This window comes from Lytechinus variegatus, chromosome 1 (assembly GCF_018143015.1).
Source record: "Lytechinus variegatus isolate NC3 chromosome 1, Lvar_3.0, whole genome shotgun sequence".
NCBI lineage: Eukaryota > Metazoa > Echinodermata > Echinoidea > Temnopleuroida > Toxopneustidae > Lytechinus > Lytechinus variegatus.
The window spans coordinates 53,858,483-53,881,698 of record NC_054740.1 but is presented as its reverse complement, the minus strand read 5'-3'; the positions used below and the strand labels follow the sequence as shown (position 1 = coordinate 53,881,698).

At 36.9% G+C, this 23,216-nt stretch overlaps 1 protein-coding gene across 2 annotated transcripts; it reads right to left on the bottom strand.

The window, feature by feature from the left end:
- Positions 1–1,144: 1,144 nt before the first annotated feature.
- Positions 1,145–15,518, bottom strand: LOC121416829. Of its 2 annotated transcripts, none has more exons than XM_041610353.1 (7): positions 15,253–15,518; positions 10,229–10,566; positions 9,094–9,211; positions 6,370–6,564; positions 5,816–5,983; positions 4,945–5,135; positions 1,145–4,238 (listed from the first exon to the last, which is right to left on the bottom strand). In XM_041610353.1, exons 2-7 carry the CDS (start codon positions 10,385–10,387, stop codon positions 3,231–3,233), a joined length of 1,839 nt encoding a protein of 612 aa, XP_041466287.1. In that variant the 5' UTR covers positions 10,388–10,566; positions 15,253–15,518; the 3' UTR covers positions 1,145–3,230. The 2 variants fall into 2 exon arrangements, with proteins under 2 accessions (XP_041466287.1, XP_041466281.1); XM_041610347.1 differs by having other exon boundaries at positions 15,249–15,464.
- Between the last annotated feature and the right edge of the window lie 7,698 nt (positions 15,519–23,216).

Below are 23,216 nucleotides of genomic sequence, written 5' to 3'. Positions count from 1 at the left end.
ACGGTGGCGTCACTATTTACAGAATTGAAAGTTATCTGCTATTTTCCAAAATTTAAAAATGTTTTTAAAAAGCTCAGAGAGCCCTATCCTTCATAATCAACCTGTACACTCAAGAGCAAAGCTGCGCGGCCCCCTATTTAAACTTCACCCCCCCCCGTTTTCTTTCCTCTCCCCTCTCTCCTTCCCTTCTCTCTCCCTCTTCTATATCTCTCCCTCTCTCCCGGTTTCTCTCCCCTTACTTCCATTCTCTCTCTAACTTTGTCCTTTATTTCTTTACACACTCCCTTTACCTAGTGTATTTTTCTCTATTTCTCTTTCTTTATTCCCTATCCCCCTTTCTATTATTTTCCCTTCCTATCCACCCTCCTTGTCCTTTCTGTCTGTCTATCTCTCTCTCTCCCCTTTCCTTTGTTCCCATCTCATTTTTTCCTCCTCTCTCTATTTCCCTTCATTTTCTCTTCTTTTCATATTCTTTGTTTTGTCCCCCTCCCTTTCCCCTTCCCTTTCCGTGTTCCCTTTCTTTCCCTTCTCCTATTTGCTTCTTTTCCTTCTTTCTCTCTTTCTCTTTCCACTTCTTTTCCTCTCTTCCATCTCCCTTGTTTTCAATCTTATTATTTTTTTTTGGGGGGGGGCAGGAAGGGGGTGTATGCAAGGCCCCCTGAGCCCCCGTGGATCCACGCCTGTCCCCACACACCCTTTCAACCACACGACGTCATCCTCCTCCCTATATATATTATTAGCGAGCTTTCGCATTTGCGTTGGGGACGTATTCTGCAACACAGTAAATCTATTGAAAATGCCCATCAAATCACAATGAACAGCTCAGAGGCCTTTGTCGAAACTTGGTGAACCAGGACAGGAGTAGTAGTAGTAGTTTCGGAGCTGACAATTTTTTTTAAATACGTTGTTTATCCAGCGTCATGGACGATACTGCTGTTTTGAATCACCGATATTCGACAAAGACTCCTTTTCGTCATGAAGGGCTTTTGACAATAGATTCTCTACGTTCCAGAAAGCGTATGCATGTTGGTTAAGAAACCTCCTTTTTATATTCCCCTCACATAAGTACCTGTGTCTCGGCCTCTTAACAAACCACTCATCATCACTATAGCATGCAGAGAACTATACTGAATGATGGATAAAAAAAAATGTATTTTCTCAAATTAGATTCACAACATCTCTACATTGAATTTTAAATGAAGTGATCATAATTTGGTTGAATGAAGCACTTTTGCAGTCCCAAATAGATGAATAACCCTTAGCCGATAGCTGCATGGGATCTCGTTTAATTATTTTTATAATTGAAATTAAAATTGCATTATTCATGTTTCCTAATTTACTAATCCGGTGACAAAAAAAAATCCAGTGGTAAAATACCAAAAACAATGATGATTATGCAACATTTCAATAGATTTATTATCACACAGCTCTAGTATACCCATACTCCTGGGTCCCGTAACACAAATGATCATTGCGCTTAATTTTTACGATTGATCGTACATTGTAGTCAATGCAATCAATCGTTAATACATTCTGCTATGATGATTTCTAAGCTTTGAATTACGGGCCCCTGGGTGGAGAGTGGCAAATGGAGATAAATGCTTTGGCAAAGGAAACGAATAATGCGGTGGGATTTGATACCCGGACCTCGGGTTCAAAATATGAAGACTTAACCACTGAGCCACAGCACTTGCACTTCTATACCTCTGGGTACTTAGCCCCACGAAACACTGGTTAACTCTTTGCACATGAGAGGTATGGTTTGACTTTAAAATAAACCCTTTTGCACAAATATGCATGCCATGGACTAAAAATACCCTGTTCATGTGATTACTTATGGTTTAACAACATTGAGACCATCAAGGCCTCATCTAACCAAGAGTTGCGATTGATCCCGTCAACCACAACTATGGACGGCCAGCAACTTAAACACCTAAAATTTCTAGATAGATGTATAAGCATACATTCATCATTCTCTAGGAAATTCAGTGTGATTCTCTTTGTGTACTAAGGAGATTGTGCAATTTTTTTGCAGAAAAATAGATGGATTTCCATACAGTTTAATTTGATTGGATCTATCGTAACTCTTTGTAAGACAGGGTCCAAATCTGAATTAAAGACCTATCATTTGCAACCACTTAGTGAATAATCTGTTACATATTGGGGAGCCGGCGTCTTTAAATGTTTTTCATAGATAAAACTAATAGTGCATTTCACAGAAATCCTCTTTATCATCATTTACATGAATTTCCAGTGTGCTGTTTTGTTTTGGCAGTCACGGATGTGCGAAGCAATGAAGTTGAATACCTCTTAACCATAAGAGAGATTGAATTGTTATTTTTTCCTGATCAAAGAAATGTTGCAAGCAATAACTCTCAAACTTTGCAATTCTGTGGAGTATCCTAAAGGCCATGATTTGCCAATGTATAGAAGTTAGAAATTGTCTTTTGAATGAATGAAATTTAATTCATTGAAACAAACATATCTCTATATCTGTATAGATATGTTACAATTCAGTGGTTATGTATCCCTTCATAAAATTACAAAAATAAATAAGTACATAAACTCTTTATTGATTATGACAGTTTCTTTTTTTCCAATCACATTATGGATGGTTTATATATAATTTAGTTTTGTATTACCACACGACTGCGAATTCTTGAAATGTTACTTTTTTTAAAGCATGGAGCAAATAGGATAAAAGCTCGATTGAAAAGTCATATCTGAATTGCCAATTTGCGTTGCACTGATTGAAATTCGAGAACACATAATTTCCTTTGAAATATATTTTTCTGAAATATAAGGAAAATTAAAGTTGTTTCCCGAACCGTTCATCTTATTATTAGACTGCAGACTGCTTCAGTGATCTTCTAAAGCCAGATTCGTAATAGGGATTGTTTTTTTTATGTTCAACTAAACTGAAAGCACGTTATAGTAGCAGCTGGCATCTTAACAACAAATGCTCACATCATAACATACATCGATATTTCCTTCCTTTCTGTTTGGCGATTAACTGACCCCTATCTGGATTATAACGGTGGTTATTTCATGATTATGCACTGTAGACCAAAATACTATTCAACTTGGTCATGTTGGTTTACTTATTTAAACACATTTTAACTGTCAGAGATCATATTAAATGACACAACACATAATTATGATGACACCAAAATAAGAACCTTCACAAAATTAAACAGTTTGAGTTGAGACGTTTCAGGGGAAAGAGTTCATCACACTGGCCTCCAGTTATGATGAATGAATTTATGCAATTTCTTTGCTTCAAGAGCGCTAAGACCAAGGTCTGATTTCAGCATGTCTTCGGACAGTTCTGACGCCATCTCACCATCGATCTTGTTGTCCCTGATCTGTTCTTTATATTTATCAAGACTTAAGAATTCCAAGGCTTTGCATATATCATCAATGGTCAGGCCACGAAGGTCCGCTGGAAAGTCTTGAATGGTCGCAAACGAAGCGCTAACGACTCGGGCTTGACTGATCTTAGTCGAAACGTGTGGAACTACTGGACGGTTGAGGGCGGGCTCACGCGATGGAACAACTGGTTTGTTCGGTGAGATCGGTGGTTTCTGTCCTGCAGGTAGAGCTGGCTTTGGTTTAACTGGAGGCGGCGGTGGGGATTTCTTAGTGGGCTTGTTGACCTCCTGATCAAAAGGTTGAGCGTTTGCTGATGAGAGACTGTGGTCGTAACTTAGACCAGGAGTACGACGTGTTGGAATGCGAGGCCTTTGTCGAACGGGTTCTGGAGGGGTATCAACAAAGACGGATTCGTTGTTTTCTGACTCTGCCGAATAGGTTGAGCCATCACCAGGCGAACGAGGTCTCCTGACCTCATCTAAAACATCACCATCTCCTTCTCCTCTCGCGTTCACTGACTCATCGTCACTGCTATCATCGTCATCATCATTATCGTCGTCGTCATTTTCAACGTCTTTATCATCGTTATCATCCTGATCATCGCCATCGTTGGTAACACCGGCACCATCAGCCTCATCACCTTCGAACGTGGCTCCATCCGGGATGATCTGTGATCGCCTCTTCTCCTCCTCTTCTTCGTCTTCTCTCGCGAGCATGGCGAGTAACATCCGCCGGTGCCTAGCAACCCGAACCTCTTCTTCGGTCAGTTCAGATTCATCCTTGTCCTGTAGATCGGTGAGGATATCCTTTACTGCGCGTTTAGGTTCCTCTGGCTCGGGATCGGCTTCCGGAGCGCTGAACGTGCTCTGCAACAGAAGTGAAACGGTAAAATCTTCATATCAGTGAGGAGAACATTATTATATTAAAGAGTTTTCAGAACGTGCTCTGCAACAGAAGTGAAACGGTAAAATCTTCATATCAGTGAGGAGAACATTATTATATTAAAGAGTTTTCAGACAGAGGAAGGGATGAACCATAAGTAGCAATTTAGTGGAATATTACGGTCTATCTAGGGGGACGAGACAATCGTCTGCCGGGATCGTCTCCCATTGGCTACTGTACAAACTTTGAAAATCGAAGAGGGACACGTCCCCCAGGATCACCGTCAGTGGATGAAAGTAATGCTGCAGGCACATCACCAATGTATATGCTGTATGAAAATAGCGTAATAACTTTTATTAGTCTATTTGGGCTCACCGGTGTAACTGTGGCCTTATGGACGATGGACCTGTCTCATAAAGACTTTAAAACATGAACGATTTCTATAACAATTTTACCATTGGCCAATTAAATTGAATGCTTTCAGTAGCTTTAAACTGTTTATGACAATTTGTTATTATATCAAGTTTATGAAACGGACACCTGATCAAGACACCAACCCTAAGACCTAATTTTGGCATGTACCTATATTGTTCTACGGATATGTGAATGGGTTAACACTTCTTACTTCATTTCCAGACGAAAAGAACTTATACGTACGCAACTAGGCTAACGTGAGATAAACAGACCTACCATGTTTGGATTCCGTCCTCCTGATGACGTAGAGGGCGTCCTAGAAGGTGTCCTTGTTTTGGTACTGGATGGCCTTTGCTTGATGATACTCCCGATGGACACGATCTTGCTCGGCGCTTGCTCCTCATACAGACATGCTGCCTTCGCCTTGGATTTCTTTGTTTTCTCAGAAAACTCGTAGATTTGGATATCTTAGAAGAAAAATGAAACAGAACACGAATCGTGACTACTAATAGTACTGTCAGTAAACGTATTAAGGATTTCTAATCACAACTCATTGGCTTGCAATAACTCTCAATGTCAGCACTTTGTAGATTGTCAAGCCCGTCTCACACTATGCGATTCGTTGCGAGCCGAATTTCAAATGAATTGTGATAACATTTGATATGGATATTCCAACTGATCAATTATTACGGATCAGAGTTCATAATAGTGATAGGACTACTGAAATCGAAATTCAGTCCAGTTAAGAGCCTCCCTGAATGAATAAAAACAAATTCAATTCCAAATCGTAATGACGTCATCATCGGCTGCCACTTGAAGCAGATTTAGACTTTACTACTCCGACCATAGGGCTTGTCGCAAAGTAAAAATATGATTTTAGTTTTCCGAACAATATGCCAAACTTTAAATAAAATAATACTTCTTGAAACTTTTATGCTTAATGCAAATGCGAATTCTTGAAAAATCGCGTCACATCGGATCGCATAGTGTGATGCGGGCATTAGGTACATGGACGCATTATGGCTTCTTGAGATCAACTTAGTTGATGCGTGATATGAAAGGGGAAGTCGCAAACTAGTCGTAAAGTAGTCGCAAGCCCAGTGAGATATAGCCAAAAGAGTGATAGGAAGAAGTGAAATGGTCATACCTGATTTACCCCTGTACATGTTCAAGTTGACCTTCTTGTTAATGTCACGTGTCATGGCGTCCATGTAGTCGTCCCAATATGCATCTGGTTCACAAGCCAATTTGGTTGCTATGACAACCTCGACATCCATGTAGGCAGGCAGAAACACCACTTTGAGCGTTATATCACCTGTAAATTGTAAAGAGTAATAATGATTATATTAATGGTTGGGATTATATAGCGCTTTTTGCCAGAGGATATAAATCGCTGCCATTATTACCCTGGCTTTAGCTCGAGCTACCATCACCGGCGCTCAGTGCATGCAAGGAGTTAATCCTGCCGGGCACCCATTCACCTCACCTTGGTCGAGTGCAGCACAGAGCGGATAAATTTCTTGCCGAAGGGAAACACGCCATGGTTAGGATTCGAACCCACGACACTCTGTTTGAAAGGCGAGAGTCAGAACCACTAGACCACGACGCGCCCGCCAAGCGTAACTGTTATTACCTCGGATTTAGCTCGAGCTTCTACTTAATTTTTTCATGATCGAATAGGGAAGGGGATTAGCGTCTTACCGTCAGTTATCCTGTTTGCCTTGAAGATCCGGACCCGGGTCAATTCCTTGGTCTTGAAGTCGCCCTCTATCAGTGGTCCAGAATGCTCCTCACCCGTGATCTTAATCTGCATGTCATCCTTCTTAGCGAAACAGAACTTCTTGGGAAGTTTCTCCGCTTCCACAATCTCGCTCATATACATCGATTTGCGCTTTTCTGTTTGTGGTAAATCAAACAATAAAAATCAATTACTACCGATGTTCTAGTGAACGGCCACCCCAAAACCACCAACAAGTCGCCAGGAAAGGTTTCCTATAATAGCCCAAATAGTAGATTGGCCTTTAAAGAGCTATTTGAATATCATCTTATCCGAAGGTGCATTTCTAATTCTTTATCCCGTAAAAAATTCCACGTTGTAATGTTGTGAGAGAATAAGATACCAGAGTTTCTTTGACACAAGATGTTGTGGAATGCTTGCATGACCCTGGGAACGATTTTTTTTTGCTGGGGGTGCTGTAGTAAATTTGACAAGCAAGAAAAAAAAGGTTTTGATTTGATTTGATTTATTGATTTCCGTTTCTAAATAGTACGTAATATGAAAAACACAATAACAAGGTCGAAAATACTGCAAAACATAATATGAGAGAGATATATAACACAATCTTAGAGTTAAGAAACACAATTATTATTTGTTTGGCGTCACCTGTACCTGGGAGGCGAAAAGCGAACTGAATCACTGTGACCCGCAGGTCTCCCCTCCAGATGTAACTGACTGGGGTGGGGGAATGCAGGTACCACTACACCGGGGTTTCCCCTACTCTTATACGAATAGTGCAATGGGTTCTTAACGTGCAAAGGTGGTGACTCTCCTCTACAAGGGGCCTCCATTTAACGTCCTATCCGAGGGACGGAGTGTTTTCCATTGTAACATAGCCTGCATCTATGAAACATGGGAGAGACGTTTACACACAACGCACTGGCTTCAGTCACCCGGGGTGGACTCGAACCCACGATCTTTGGTTCGACGGGCAGACACGTTACCGACTGAGCCAACATCGCTCTCTATTTCAATAAATAAAGTTAAGATGACATTTGTAATTAAAAGTAATACGGAGGGTCTTACCGAAAAAAGCAAGGCAAGGCAAAGCAAAGCATAGTTTTAATTTTTTCATAGTTTTGAAGGCCGTTTTGGGAAAATCTTAGCACCCCTACTTCCCAGGGCCATGACTGCTTGGAAGTTTAATTAAAATTGCGCAGTGTGCATATCTAATTCTTCACGTTATTTTCTCCAGAAGCTCTCGCTTGTTTTGCATTCAATCAAGTATTTGAGTGAGTTATTGTTGATCAATTTATTTGAAAATTATATACCATTTTAAAGTTTAAGGATGTGCCTTTTCCAAACTAAGAAGAAATATCTTAAATCAATTTGGGCGACTTTTTTTTTGGGGGGGGGGTGGTGTGCTGGTCACCAACAGAACCTGACAACAATGTTTATTCTTGCCATGAATCACAAACTGGATTCATTATGCAATGACGGGACGAGCCTAAAAGGTTTGAGGGGCATAATAATATGGCACATTTGAAGAATTTTTTATAAATTCATTTCATTTATCGGTTTATTCAAGTCCCGAGCCCCATCTATATTCCAATGCATTTATGAACATGTTAGTATCCAAGTTTTGTGATGATGGGGGCCAAACTCGCATCAAATTGATTCATGAGGACGTAAAGGTAGCGCGAAATTTTGGGCCTTTTAGATACCTACATTATTGTTTAATTGGAGATATTGGAATAAACATAAAACACACGTTTCATTCTTTTCTTTTCATTTGATTTATCTCCTTTTTGTTTTCATGGAAGTGTATTTTTTTTATGGGGGCAGTGACCCGAGACCCATCTATATGCCAATGCATCTATGAAGTAGTATCCAAGTTTTGCGGTGGTTGGGGTAAAAATGATTCATGGTTCAGAAGTCCAAAAACTAATCATTCATAAACCATAAATTCTATCTGAGCGTTGTTAATTCGACCTGCCTATAGACAAACTTTGAGATCAAAGGGTCGGGTTGTCAGTCTTGGTGCTTTCCCCACGTTTCATTAATGGGGGATATCTAATTGGAATATTACATTCAGATATTGTGTTTGCCTTGGACTTGGCTTTGAAGTTATCATTCATAAATGACACTGTATTAGAAGTATTCTCAAGCGGCAGTAATGAGTGATGATCGAGTGGCAATTAAATGGTCGTTTTGCAATAGATGATTGACGCGATGCTGTTCCATGACATTTCCTCCGGCGACAATTGCTCCGATGGACAATCTGCATGTTAAGCCAAACATAAATCCTAACCTGTAAAACTTAATAAACCACAGTCCGTATCTTTACATTATTCTGAACCTACTCTCCTAACTCTAACCCTATGCCCTCTAATGTATTATATAGGCGGAAATCACAGGGGTCGGGGGACGCGGCCCCCCTACCCAAAATGGTAGGGAGGGGGCACAATATCAAATGTCCCCCCTGCTATTTTGGTGGAAAGAAATACATCATTCAGAATCGAAATAAAACATGTAGTTTGGACGAGATGACGTTACTTTTTGGGTGATTACCTTTTCTTTTTTTGCTGTCGGAATTTCTAGCCCCTGCAGTCCCCCTACCTTTAGGAAGAGATTTCCACCCATGAGGTATTAAGACCGGAGCAAATGTCGCCGGAGCAAATGTCTTGTTACTGCACATATAGGCCTACCTTTCTTGCTTTTGACGTCAAACTTAGCACCAATATGAACAGGGAAGCTCCAATGCCTTCCTTTGGAGTCAGTCGCAATCACTCTCCTCTGCCTCTCCTCTCCATCTATTCGTAGAATCTGAAAAAGAGATGATACAAACAAATATTGATCAAGCTTGTCACGTGGTAAGTCATGTGATCATCACGTTAATTGAGATCATGTAATATTATTTTCATTGCAGTATAATTTATTCGTATCGCATATGACAGCAATATCCATTGGTTCACTAGTAATTTCACTCTGATTTTTTTCTCTCTTCAATTTCCTTTGGTTTTTCTCTCTTATTTTGTAATTCATGAAGTCATGATATTTAGTCCTATGCGATACTGTTCCTTTCAATAATATTGCATAATTTGTATATTTAGTTCACGTACTGAATGGAATTATTTCACAATTGCTACTTTGTGAATTGCATGGTATGAATGTATTCTGAAAGAATTGAGAACAATGAAAACGTTTTTCTTATCACCAAAGACACCACCATTCTGTATTATCATTACCACCACCACCACCACCACCGCACAAATAACCAGTACTTTATATTGTCATCACAATCACAGTATACCATCTTCAACATTATTAAAAAGCAAGGGAACAAGTATCAGTTCTAGCGAAGTGATCATCATCATCATCATCATCACCACCACCACCACCACCACCACCATCACCATCATCATCATCATATCATCACCATCACCATCGTCAACATCACCACCACCACCACCACCACCATCATCATCATTATCATCATCACCATCATCATCGTCAACATCACCACCACCATCATCATCATCATCATTACCATCATCATCATCACCACCACCATCCTCCTCCTCCTCATCATCATCATCATCATCATAAACAACTATGCACCACCATCGCCATTATTACCTCTCTATCCGCAATCTTCTCTTTGTGTTCCTTTAATATCATTACATTCATTTACCGCCTCAATGAATAGGAACTCGAAGTACAACAGTACAAGCAACACCAACATCACCACCACCACGAGATCATCATCACCACCACCACCACCACCACCAACATCACCACCACCACCACCTCCACCACCGCAACCGCCATCGTTATCATTACCTCTCCTTTCGCAAACTTCTCCTTGTGCTCCATATCATCAGATCCCTTGACAACCTTGATAAGGAGAGGGAACCCGAAATAGGCTGGTAGCTCCTGGAGTCTGAACGTTTTGTCCGTCCACATGACCTCACGGACCCTCTTGTAGTCTACCTCCTCCATCGTTGCCCCAGGTATACCCGACCTTTCACTTTCCTCCAATCCTATTCCAACCAGTTTTCCACGATGAGCGCGGTACAATGTGGTTACCAATATCTACGAGCGATAAGGTGTTGGTTCCCCAGCTGAATTTTCACAGGTTAATCATAACGTCTCAAGTGTCATTTGTTGATAAAGAAAATCTGTTTAAAAGAAATTTGATTTCATAAAATAATTACAGTTCCACTAAATATTTTGCTCATCAATAATATTTTACACCAATGTTACATAATATAAGGATCACATAAAATATAAACTCAAAGTTTATCATTTAAGAATTCATTTCATTTAAGAATGCATTTACATTGCAACATTCATCGGATTTGCAGGGAAATACAGAAAATACACTTTGGAAAAGTTTTGCAACTGAAAAAAAATGAACATGGATATATATATTTTTTATCATATAAAAATTATGTTCTTGGGCTTCGGTCTGTTCTAAATGGTAGCATTTTTTAAATTTAAATATTACGCTTGAGACTCGCAAAAATTGGTTTGGGTCAAAATGCTGATTTTCATGCTGTATCAAGTAATAGGTGAAGAAACCCTAGTGAACACCCTAATCACTCATACACTGCAAAACTCCGGTGTTGATTTAACACCAGCCCGGAATCTATTATGTCCACACCAGAAAAGTATTAAAACAACGCCAGTTTGGAATCAAACCGATGTTGTTTTAATACTAATTGGTGTTGTATAAACACCTGTCTGGTATTAGACCTCCTCTAGACCAAAACGAAACCGGTGTTGTTTAACACTTCTCTGGTGTAGACATAGATTTCGGGCTGGTGTTAAATCAACACCAGAGTTTTTGCAGTGTATAATGTAAAGAGAATATCCAGTGTAACCACGTTATCAAAGTCCACATTTTTATCCTTCTGGACATACATGTATATTGTCCGTTGTTATGGTAACGATTGTTTACCTTTGCCAATGGAATGCATTAATTGGTCACCGTTAGACAAATAACAGTAGATAGCTGATGATATCAACATGTACAGATAGGTCAGGTAAATCGAGGTAAATAGATCCATGTTTGAGTGTTAATGTCTAGGATATGTGATGTACAGTGGCATACAGATTCAAAACGTGATTACTCAAATAGTTTTTCATTACTGACATCTTTATCAATTGCTGAAAGAGCTAACATGATTGTCATTGCAAGTAATATCGATCTTTTTCTCTTCATTAGTATGAAATGTAATAAAAAAAATCACTAAATACATACGGGTTGCTTGTTCAATAAACAACTGAAACCGCAATCTTAAAACTGAAACCCAACCACTATATCTTTCAAAATGATAGATGAGTCATGCACGATGTGCACCTGTTTTGGGGTTTCAAAACCAATTCTTACTTTTATTCATATTTGCTGATTATTTATAATGGCAAAAACAATAATTTTTATTATTTGGAGAGAACTGGAAAGATAACAACAAAGATATATAGAAACCACTAGATTTTCGACATATTTGTCGTTAACTGTCGAATTGATCACATTCATACAATTGTTACACTTTATAAGAGAGAGAGAGAGGTGGGGGGGGGGGAATAATTCTCAGAGCATTAATAATAAATCATTATGTGATTAAATTTTGGTATGCATTGTTTGCATACAGGAAAAGTTATTTATACACTCTATGAATGCGAATCTCTTGATCATTGATCCAGGATATTTATTTAACATGTAATTATACCCATAATTTCCGGTGTCGCAATTCATAAATACGAATGAATCATATTCAAGGACAATTAGATATCGTTATATGAAAATGTTTTGTCACATTGCAGGGATTGCTAACGTGAAAATGATTCAGCTTGGAGTGCTGGCTGTGCCACATGACAGAGTTTAAGTTTAATAAATTGTTTATATCCTCTGATCCAATTCAATAGTTACTTTGATTCCTACTGCATTAAAAACACCAACTTATCCCTGCATGCCTATATTTTTATGCAGATTGCTGGTAACTTTGTACATTGCATATTTTTATGATTCATGAATAAAAATTAAAATCAACAAACTATTGTTATTATTATTATTGTTGTTATTATCATTATTATAACAAACCAACAAACAGACTAAATATATGTTTTGCTCTGTAGGTCTTTTTGGCAAGCTTATGAACGCATTATAATTCACATCATTTTGATAGTTCTTTATTAATTTCATCGCATATTAATTTCAGATTCATTAATTTATTGTCCTCAATGGATATTCAATCTGTTGGCATTACAAAATATACATACATTATTTATATAGATTGTACTGCACAACAATTCAATTAATATATGCACACCACAGATATTCGCATAAACAAACAAATAAAAAAAGGAACTCATTTTGTTTTGTTAAACGCGTAGTATATTTCATGGCTTGGTGTCTCCATGGAAATTTAAAAGGCATATTTATTAAACAGCTATATCAGACCGATCCCAAAGGGTACCCAAAACAAAGTTTTAACTAAAAATAAAATCCCTGATGACGTCATCGCTTCTTAGAAAGTCCTGCTGGTTTAAACCAGGAAGTACTATTGAGGAGAACGTTATTTTTCTATCAAAAATATTTTCAAGAATCCCTGGAAGTGGATGAATAACAACAAGAAGAATACAAAATAAGTGGACGACGAAAAGGAGAACAATGTAAAGTTAGGATTTTCTTGACAAGGGGTCGTGCGTCGTGGTCATGAACAATGCACGGGAGCGTTTCATGAAAGGTTTTGTCAATGGGTTTCACTGCTTAATTTGCTGTCAACCAATCAAATGCAAGGATGTACAGTAGCTTATCACATCTGTCATTGACAATCACTGACAAAGCTTTTTATGAAACGCTCCCCTTGATCCCCACATTCCTTGAGACCATTTGTGATAGGTCCATGTTGAGACCAAGGGTTACTTTCTTCAAAGCATATGCGATGCCCGGTAACTAGAGCACGCAGTCGAAACATGCGTCAAATTGGGTATTCATTGAAAATAATTACGATTAAACTATAGGCCTAAGGTTGGACAATGTGGGTTAATTGTTGCTAAACTACATGAAGGTAAGGGGTAAAATACAAAATCGGCTTAAAGGACAAGTCCACCCCACCAAAAAGTTGATTTGAATAAAAAGAGAAAAATCCAACGAACATAACACTGAAAATTTCATCATCAAAATCGGATGTAAAATAAGAGTCATGACATTTTTCAAATTTTGGTTAATTTCACAAAACAGTTATATGCACATCCTGGCCAGTATGCAAATGAAGAGACTGATGACGTCATCCACTCACTACTAGTACTTCTTTTGTTACTGTATAAAATATGAAATATTCTAATTTCCTCCTCATTGTCAAGTGAAACAACAATTAATTCCTCACTGAGCATGTATAATTAGCATTGTTTAATATTATGTATGGTTCAGTCAAGTTAGTCCTTAATGTCAAATATGAAAAAAAAATATTGTATAATTCAAACAATAAAAAACAAAAGAAATAGTGAGTGAAGGACATCATCGACTGTCTCATTTGCATGTTACTGAATTGTGTTCCTCGCTGTTTTGTGAAAAATAAGCGAAACTTTAAAATGTCATAACTAATAAATGTCATAGCTAGTTTGAATTTTCTATATTTATTGAAATCAGTATTTCCTTGGGTGGACTTGACCTTTAAATATTCCACCGTGGCGGTAAAATCAAGAGGTAGGGTGCAATTTGGGAACATAATTCATAATGTGAATGGTTCTCAGGTTGAGAGTTTAATATTTGAGATATATGTATGTTTAATCGTATAATTGCGGATTCTCCCACAAATCCAAGTTGTTTTTTAAATGGCCTATCATTCATATGCAGTAGCGTACCTATGATTTTCCACAGGAGGGGCAAAATCGTCCGCCAAAAAACTTGACAAACAAAAAAAAGGGTCCTCAACCGGATATAAAGGACATTTCGCACCAGAAAAAAAAATTGACAAGCAAACAAAATGGTCTTCAACTTCAAAGGAGGGGGTCACTTCCCCCCCCCCTAGGTGCATTCATTCCATAGGCTATGCTGCACGTCATGTAATAAGTTTTTATATTTAAAAAAAACACGGTAAAACAAGTTATAATGAATTTAAAATACAAGTGATTTTATTACCATGATCATGATGATGATATTATTATTTCTATTATAGTCATTGTTATTATTATTATTACTATTATTATTATTGTTATTAATAATATTATTATCATCATAATTATTACTTTCATTGTCATTATTACCATTATCATTATCATCATCATTATCCTTATTAATATCGTTAGTACTGTTGTTATCATTACTATCGTCAAAAATGTATATAGGAGCAAGTAATTTTATCATCTATGGATGTATTATGCTGAGTCCATCGAATGCTTATTTACTTCCATTTCAACCCGGCATTTCAATCATCAATGACATTTTTTCCCTTGTCACTGGCTTTGATCAGAGAGTTGTAATTTACACAATTTGGTTTTGGGGATTGATATTCCAGTCATTAAATACATGTACATGTAGAAAAATATAACCAATGAACAAAAGCATATCTCACGAAAGCTAGGTTTCGAAAACTAGTATTGGCAGAATGGTAACACGTATCTATATTCGTATACATAATTAGCCTTCATAGTACCACCCACCACAATATATAGTTATACTAGAAAATGGAATATATTCAACAGTGATCCTCTCGTGTTATAATGTACCTAAAGCAAATCTGATTTTTCACGCCAATAATGGAGCGCTATATACCGAAATATAGTCAAGTTATATTTTAAGTTTTTATATCATGGCGTTTTTCTTTCAAAACAAATGAAACGAACATATACTTACTTACTTTAGTGGCCACACCGATGATGAACAGACGCACTACTCCAACTCTGGCGACTTTTATACCGTCACTTCTGTCCTAAACTTTCAGTAGATTCAGAAGTTCTGATCTCTTGGAAAGAAAGTTAAGCAACCACTTCCATTGTCGAAGCTTACTTCCGCATCCTTCAGTGACAAAAAACAACGGATCCCCCTCCAAGAAAGGGAAATCCCTGTGCTCGGAAAAAAAAATGAATGAGACCTACGTCAATATAATTGGTACAGTAGTGTACTATTCCAGTGCAGTGGTAAAAGAGCTCGTTGTACACACGTTTACCATCAGGAGTACACAATAATAAGCATGCGTGCAACCAACAACCCGAGCGCTCAACCATAATAAGAAGAAAAGACACGACACTGCTATAGAAAAGAGGGAAGTGTCATTCAAAAAAAATATAATAATCAGGGGACAGTCCAAAGGTCTTTTACAATCACTTCAGACCCGGAGTAAAGCGACCCCCTTCAGTCAGCTTGTTTGAAATTCGATAACATCTCGTGAATGTTTGAGAGCAGCACAGCAGCACTAAGACCTACAGAGCAAAACATATATTTAGTCTGTTTGTTGGTTTGTTATAATAATAATAATAACAACAATAATAATAATAACAATAGTTTGTTGATTTTGATTTTTATTCATGAATCATAAAAATATGCAATGTACAAAGTTTACAGCAATCTGCATAAAACTATTTTCAGCGAGGCATGCAGGGATAAGTTGGTGTTTTTCATGCAGTAGGAATCAAAGTAACTATTGAATTGGATCAGAGGATATAAACAATTTATTAAACTTAAACTCTGTCATGTGGCACAGCCAGCACTCCAAGCTGAAGCGAGCGAGCAAATTCACAATAGTTGAAAGACAGAATGATCATAACCAAATCATATTTCAAGGGGTGTGTAATCACTGAAGAAATGCAGCGAGTGAGCGTAGTGGGCGAGCTTTTTTTACTTCAATCGTTTAAAATGTGCAACAGAGGATGATAAAGGTTAATTTTCAATAAATTAAACTACAGAAGAAAAGGACAAAGTAATATAAAGAGCAAATAAGTATTAAACAGTCCATATTTTGTTCAATGAAAGCTCATTTGCTCCCTGATTAAAGGTGAAATTAGAATGCCGGGAATCGTCATATCGAGATGAAGGGTAGCTACATGGACACCGTTGTGTGAACAACTACTCAGACAGCTCCGGGCTGATTTGCTCTATTTTACCTCTAATTTCACCTACACTGTCGTCATTTTTCCGGATTATTACAGTCTACGAACTTTGCTTTGGGATAATAGTATACACTGGACCTATTTTTGGAAGGATACCTTGTATTCATTTCCTGTTTTTTGATAACATTTAGAGTGAACAACACAAGGTAAAATGCCTCGCGACTTACGCTCGCAATCGAACCCTAAGACCAATGAGCGAAGCCACGCCTCTGGCCCCAGTGCTATTGAGTCTTCGGTAACACGCAACGAACAGCTCACAGCTACATCGGACGGATCGCTTTCACTTATGGACGTGAACAAAAACATGGAAACTTCGTTTGCAAGGGTCTTTGAAAAGCTGGACTATCTTACAGGTGATATTGCAGCTATAAAAACCAAAGTGAGTGATATTGAAGGAGCTGTTGAGTTTAATTCTGGAAAAGTCGAAGAGATCGAGAAGGACATTATTCCGAAAATTACTGCCAACCTGGAATCTCGTATTGCTGACCTACAAAATCAGCTCACTTCGATGGAGATCTACAACCGCCGTTCCAACTTGCTCTTCTATGGTCTACATGAGGATCCTAACGAGAATGTATTTCAAGTCATCGTTGACCTAGGAATAGACGCAGACGAAGCGGCCAACATGGCGTTTGTCAACGCTCATCGCCTTCTCCGACGCGCAAATCATGACGCAAGCTTTCAACCTACAGCGCCCAACCCAATAATAGTCAAATTTGTGTTTCTGACCGACCGAAATAAAGTTCTATCAGCCTTCGAAAATAGAGATCGACGACCACGAGTCAACGCGCAACCCATGCCTGGTAGTCCTACTCCAAAACGCATCTCGATCCGCACCGACCTCCCCTCTGCCCTCAAGGCCAGACGCGGTCATCTCGCAAAGGTTGCATATGACATGAGAAAAAAGGATGGCGTCTCGACCAAGATATTTCTTAAGAACACCAAGGCTAACTTCAATGGAAACCAAAAGGAGCATCCACTTGGAATGACTACCAGCACCAGGATGAGTAAATGAAATTCTTCTTCATGATTATTTTCATGTAATACTATGTTTGAAAAAAAAAGAAAAAAGAAATCTGTTATCATGCAACAAAAAAGGAATCTAACAAGTTTTTGACAGCTATATTTCAATTATTCTCATGAAAATCAATTTTAGGTATTTATTAAGACTAATAACTGTACTTACCTGCATACAGTTCAACATCTCAGATACTTTAGTTCATCACTTTCCATGCTTCTAGAAATGGAGCTTTGGTTTACACTTCATACAGGAGAAAAAAAAATCAACTTTGTAGCATCTTATTTCTACAGACTCAAGATGTATGAACAGTAAATATATGTTTCTTTATGTACCCCCTCAGTTGTTTTAGTTACTCCATTTCCAGAAATAGCTGTTATGTTAGATTACAATTTATTTACATGTATTAAAAATGTAGCATCTTACTTCAAATGGTATCTCATACTCTTGAGACACAAGATGTATTTACTGGAGATTCCATAGCGATATTTATCATATACTTTTGCTGTTTAACCCCTCAGTTGCTTTGGTTACTCCACCATGCTAAAATGGCTGATTTTGTTTACAATATAAAAAAAAAAAATAATAATAAACAAAATAAAATGGTCATGATTGAAGCATCTTACTTCCTAAGGGATATTTCATACTCTTCAGACTCAAGATGCACCAACTAAAAACATTTACCTTCATTTATCGTGACAAAACTTGGTTACTCCATTTTCTAAAGTATTTGTTTTCAAGTTACAATTTGCCCAAAAAATTGTCTACTTTTTATAAAGCATTTTACTTCTCTGGGGTTATTCAAGCCTTTTCAATTATTCTAATTTACTGGAGTCCACCTCTATGATGTAACATGGATATTCCTACGTTGCTATGTTTTGCTTAAACTTTTTCTTAATTCGTTGTTATTATGTTGTTGACGTATGTCTTTACATACGAACGATGATATACCTGTAATTCATCACGACATACATAATCGAATCTGTCAGTTAGTTTGGTTACTTAACTTCCTGAAATGGCTTAATACAGAAAAAAAATCTTATCCATATCTGTTTCTATCATGAATGAAATATACAGTCATGGCAGTTGGGTATGCTAATTACTTTGGTTATTTCATTTTCGGAAAGAGCAGATGTTTGTCTAAAGTTTCAAGTTTCCTTTATCTTATTTGTTAACAACAACAATTTATACTGTCTACTAATATATTGGTATTTCAGACTCTTTTTGGTCATACATGGAGTATACCTTGTTGATGTTTTCATTGGAGTCTCTCTCGTTGATGTATTCGAGATATTCTGCTTTTTTGCCTATAAACCTATTTTGAATGATTTGTGATATTTTTCATTATATGTGCGTCAATCTGACGTTAATTTCACGACAGTTCAGTAATATACAAAGATTATCTGATTTTAGATGTTATCTTTTATGTACATGTTCTTTTGAAAAAAAAGAATAATCGTCATAGACGCCCATCAGGCACGAAGACATTTTTAATATGCTGTACCGGGAAAGTGGTCTAACATATTGAAAACGGTTGATACTTACATTCAACTCTTAACCAGCCAAATGTACTATTCTGTTCTACACTCTGTGTATATACTTTTGGAATTTTGTATCATATTACTATGAACAGATTTATATATGGTCATGTAGACAGTATGAGTCATATTGAATTCTTTGGTTATTTGAAAAGCCATCACAAACTAGTCTAGCTGTTTCCTAACTCAAATAACTATAGTCAGGGTTAGACATTTCCCCTTTTGATATATTTTATTTTCTCGACTTTTTTAGGAGTGTATTTTTTTTCAATATAAACGAGATATTTTATATGTTAACAGAATAGATCAACATGTATTTTGTCTATACATATATATAAATATATATATATATATATATATACACCCTTGAATCGTATGCATCATAACTCAATTTGTTTGTGATAATATGAGTTTACATTATCATATCAGCTAGTTTAATCTAAAAATTTCACCACATTCTAGCCAAAATTAAACCAAACTAATAGTATATTATTCTACTTTCAGAATTGTCTCGCTTGTTTGTAATTGAAATTAAAACCCTTTTAGATATTCCTCCTTTCACAGGATCTATCTCTGTATAATTTAAAAAGGATGTTCTCTTTGGTCGATGCGATCTTAACGAAAAAAAAATTATATTGCGATAGGTTGACAGAGTCAGATCAGCATTACATGAACGTGAGTTATAAATGACGCATTCTCTTATTCTAATATTCAGATTTTTGCATTTGGGCAATGTATAAAGTAACATTTAAAAAAAATATTCATTTTGCAACTGTTGATCTTTCTGCAAAATCCGTAACCAAATAATGGAAAAAAAATTTTCGAGTTTTTTTTTCTGTAATGACGATTTCTGAAATAAAATTAGGAATTCATTGAATCGGAGCGAGTCTTCCTTGTGTATCATACTCATTAAAAAATATGTCTTTGAACATAACTGACAATCTAAAGTTGATGACACTTTTCATATTCTCAGTACAGGAACAAATTTTTTCTCATTCTCCATATAAGAATTTTCTGTTGTCACGATATGTAACCCCTTGGTATCCTGAATTTATTTATCACTAAATGATTCTTTTATTGCAATTTTCTAAAATGGTCACTTTGTTACCTGTTACATTGTCTGATTTTTTTTATACTGTTCTTTTTCCACATTAGGGATCTATTTTTTATTTTTACTATGCTAAAAATATCTGATAATCTTTTGGCTTCGCTTGAACTCGCTACATACAGCGTGTAATTCTAAGTGTTGCAACCCATTTTCCTTTGAAGCTTTATAATTTTTATGCAAGATTCAATGAAGCTCTATCCACTTTGAATAGTATAGTGTGGTACATGTGCACATTCCTCTTACTGGAATTTTCTCACAATCATTATGTAAAATGAGATCCCTTGTCGAAAGTAATTTCTATAGTATCTATGCCTTTGCTGTATTATCTCCCTGCTTGTATTAATCATTTGCATACTTTCTATGTTCCATGCCAACGTTTGTCTATTCATGTTATTTCAATCACCTTGTTCATTTCAATAGTATCTCACTTTCACTCCGATTTTCCAATGTAGGCTACATGCATCTTTACATAATCGACAATATAGACCTAAAACTGTAGATTAATGACCTGGGGCCCGTTGCAGAAAGAGTTGCGTTTAAAATGCAAGCCAAAAAATCAATCGCAAGTCCCAAATGCGCGCTGTTGATTGGTTGAAAATCAAGTTGCGCATGATTTTTAGAGTTGCGATTGATTGCAGCTCTTTCTGCAACGGGCCCCAGGATACGATTCTTATATGTAAATGGTATCCTCATTGTCAACATACTTCACTTTTGTAAACAATTTGATTTCCTCGCTCTTACATTCCATAATACGCTTGAATGATAGGTAAATTGATTTTTTTTTCGGTGACGATCCTATCCATGAGGTTAAATAGAACATTGTTAGTATTCATTGTATTATGCCAACCTAGATTTCACCTTTTTTTATTATACTGAGACTAATGAAACATCGAGATTTACTTCAACCAAGACATGCATTTGTACAGGTTAACAAAATTCCGGAGGATCCCCCTTCTTTTTCCTCTCTTGTTTGTTATACTGTGCAGCCCGGAGTCTGTTCGTCACACAATCATGTACGCTCAAAACATCCGACACACCCTTATTATTATTATGTACATACTTCACTTTCACTCTCACCTGCACGCACCTTTCACTTCAAATTCTATAGACCACCAAATAACATCGCTAACATTTTTTTTTCGATAAATTGGAATCCTGTCTTGAAACAATATCACACGAAAACAAGGATATTTATCTCATGGGAGTGTGTGTGTATTTGAGTTTTGTCAGACGTGTATCAATCAGATATGATTATTTACGTCTGGGACCGACCTTTAACGTCACCATCCGAAAGACGTGACCAGGGCTCGAACCTCGAACCTCTGCATCAATTTGTAACTTCCCCACAGCTTGGATTACAGGCGCACGCCACAACGCCCAGGAGATTTCAACATAGACATATCAATGCCTTACTCTCCTCTTGGCCAACAGTTAATTAATTTGTTTTCATCATTTTCTTTTAAACCTCTAATAAATAAATCAACGCGGATAACAAGTACATCACACACAATAATAGATAATATATTTTGCAATGCAAATTTATTAGATAATAACAACAACGGAATAATTTACTACGACATTTCTGACCATCTACCAATCTTTACGATATGCCGAGATTATAAACATTTACATAAGCCACACATTAAAGGAAAAGTCACCCGGCGAAAAGAAACTAGACATAACATAGATGCTCTTAAAACTGATTTGAGTGCAGAGGGATGGGAAGACGTTTTTGGAGAAGATAATGTTAACAGATCATATGATATATTTCTAAATAAACTTCTTCAATACTATGACAAAAATATACCTCTGACGAGAATCAACCCAAGTAAAAAGAAGAATAAACAACCATGGATCACCCAAGGTATAATTAAATCAATATTCACTCGTAATCGATTATATAAGATATCGCTTAAATCTCCCACTCTAGAACATATTACAAATGAAATCTGATGGTGAAAATATATGTTTGTTATCAATATCCTTGTGACAAATGTCCTTTCTGTTTTTTCCTCCCCCCCCCCCTCCCCGCCACCAACGAAAATACATTCAGCCGCCTCTGGTCCAAAACTTTGTCGCAAATTATAGCTGCTCACTTGCAAATTTTCAATGCATGCAATTGTGGTCAATGACTAAAATGACCAAATCGGTCAAAATACTTTGCATGATATTTTTGTCAATCAGGTCTTAAACCTCATTCCCACCACAGCGCATCCGTTACGATTGGCCTTTCGTAGTTAATGGAGAAATTTTTTGAGCAATCCAATTTTTTTCTCTGCAATCAAAATGATTACCACGACCGACCTCAAGATCTGACACGACCTCCACGATTATTCCACGATTTAGACCACGGTTTCAAACGTCGCGCAAAATTAATCGTGAGGTTTGATATTTTTTAAAAGGATGTTTTATTGTATTCTCTCAAATAAAAATACACAATCACATTCTATAAGCAATTTGTACAAACTATTTGAAACAATCATAAATCCATAACAAATATAATTATACAAATTATACATCAAACTTCAAAGATACTAGAAATTGATACTAATGCGTTTCAGCAATTACAAAATGATATATTAACAAGATATATGACATGATAAGAGAGAAAAAAAAGATAAAAAGTGTTATTCTACCTCCCACCTCAAATTATACATGAAACTTCAAAGATACTAGAAATTAATACTAATGCGTTTCAGCAATTACAAAATGATATATTAACAAGATATATGACATGATAAGAGAGAAAAAAGATAAAAAGTGTTATTCTACCCCTCCTCCTTCCCCCCGTCCCCAGGTTAGGTGCACTCTCCCTTTTAAGCCTATACTCGACATGGAAGGGACTCCAATTCTCCGTATTGTTTTTTTTTGTGTGTTTTTATATATTTTGTTTTGTGGTTTTGTCTCCCGTTATATATATATATATACCTTTGCCTCTCATTATATATATACCTTTGATATAGACGTCTGCACCGATTAATGAACAGATTTCAGCCAATTAAAGGTACACACTACCACTGGTACGCATTTAGGCCATTTAGGCCGAATTTA

Bases quoted from the DNA above. Each gene is read 5' to 3' on its own strand.
- LOC121416829 (XM_041610353.1), bottom strand. From the start codon at position 10,387: ATGGAGGAGGTAGACTACAAGAGGGTCCGTGAGGTCATGTGGACGGAC. The intron at 5,984-6,369 runs GTAAGACGCTAA...TACAATTTACAG, and splicing joins GGCAAACAGGATAACTGACG to GTGATATAACGCTCAAAGTG. The intron at 4,239-4,944 runs GTAGGTCTGTTT...CTTCTGTTGCAG, and splicing joins GAGGACGGAATCCAAACATG to AGCACGTTCAGCGCTCCGGA.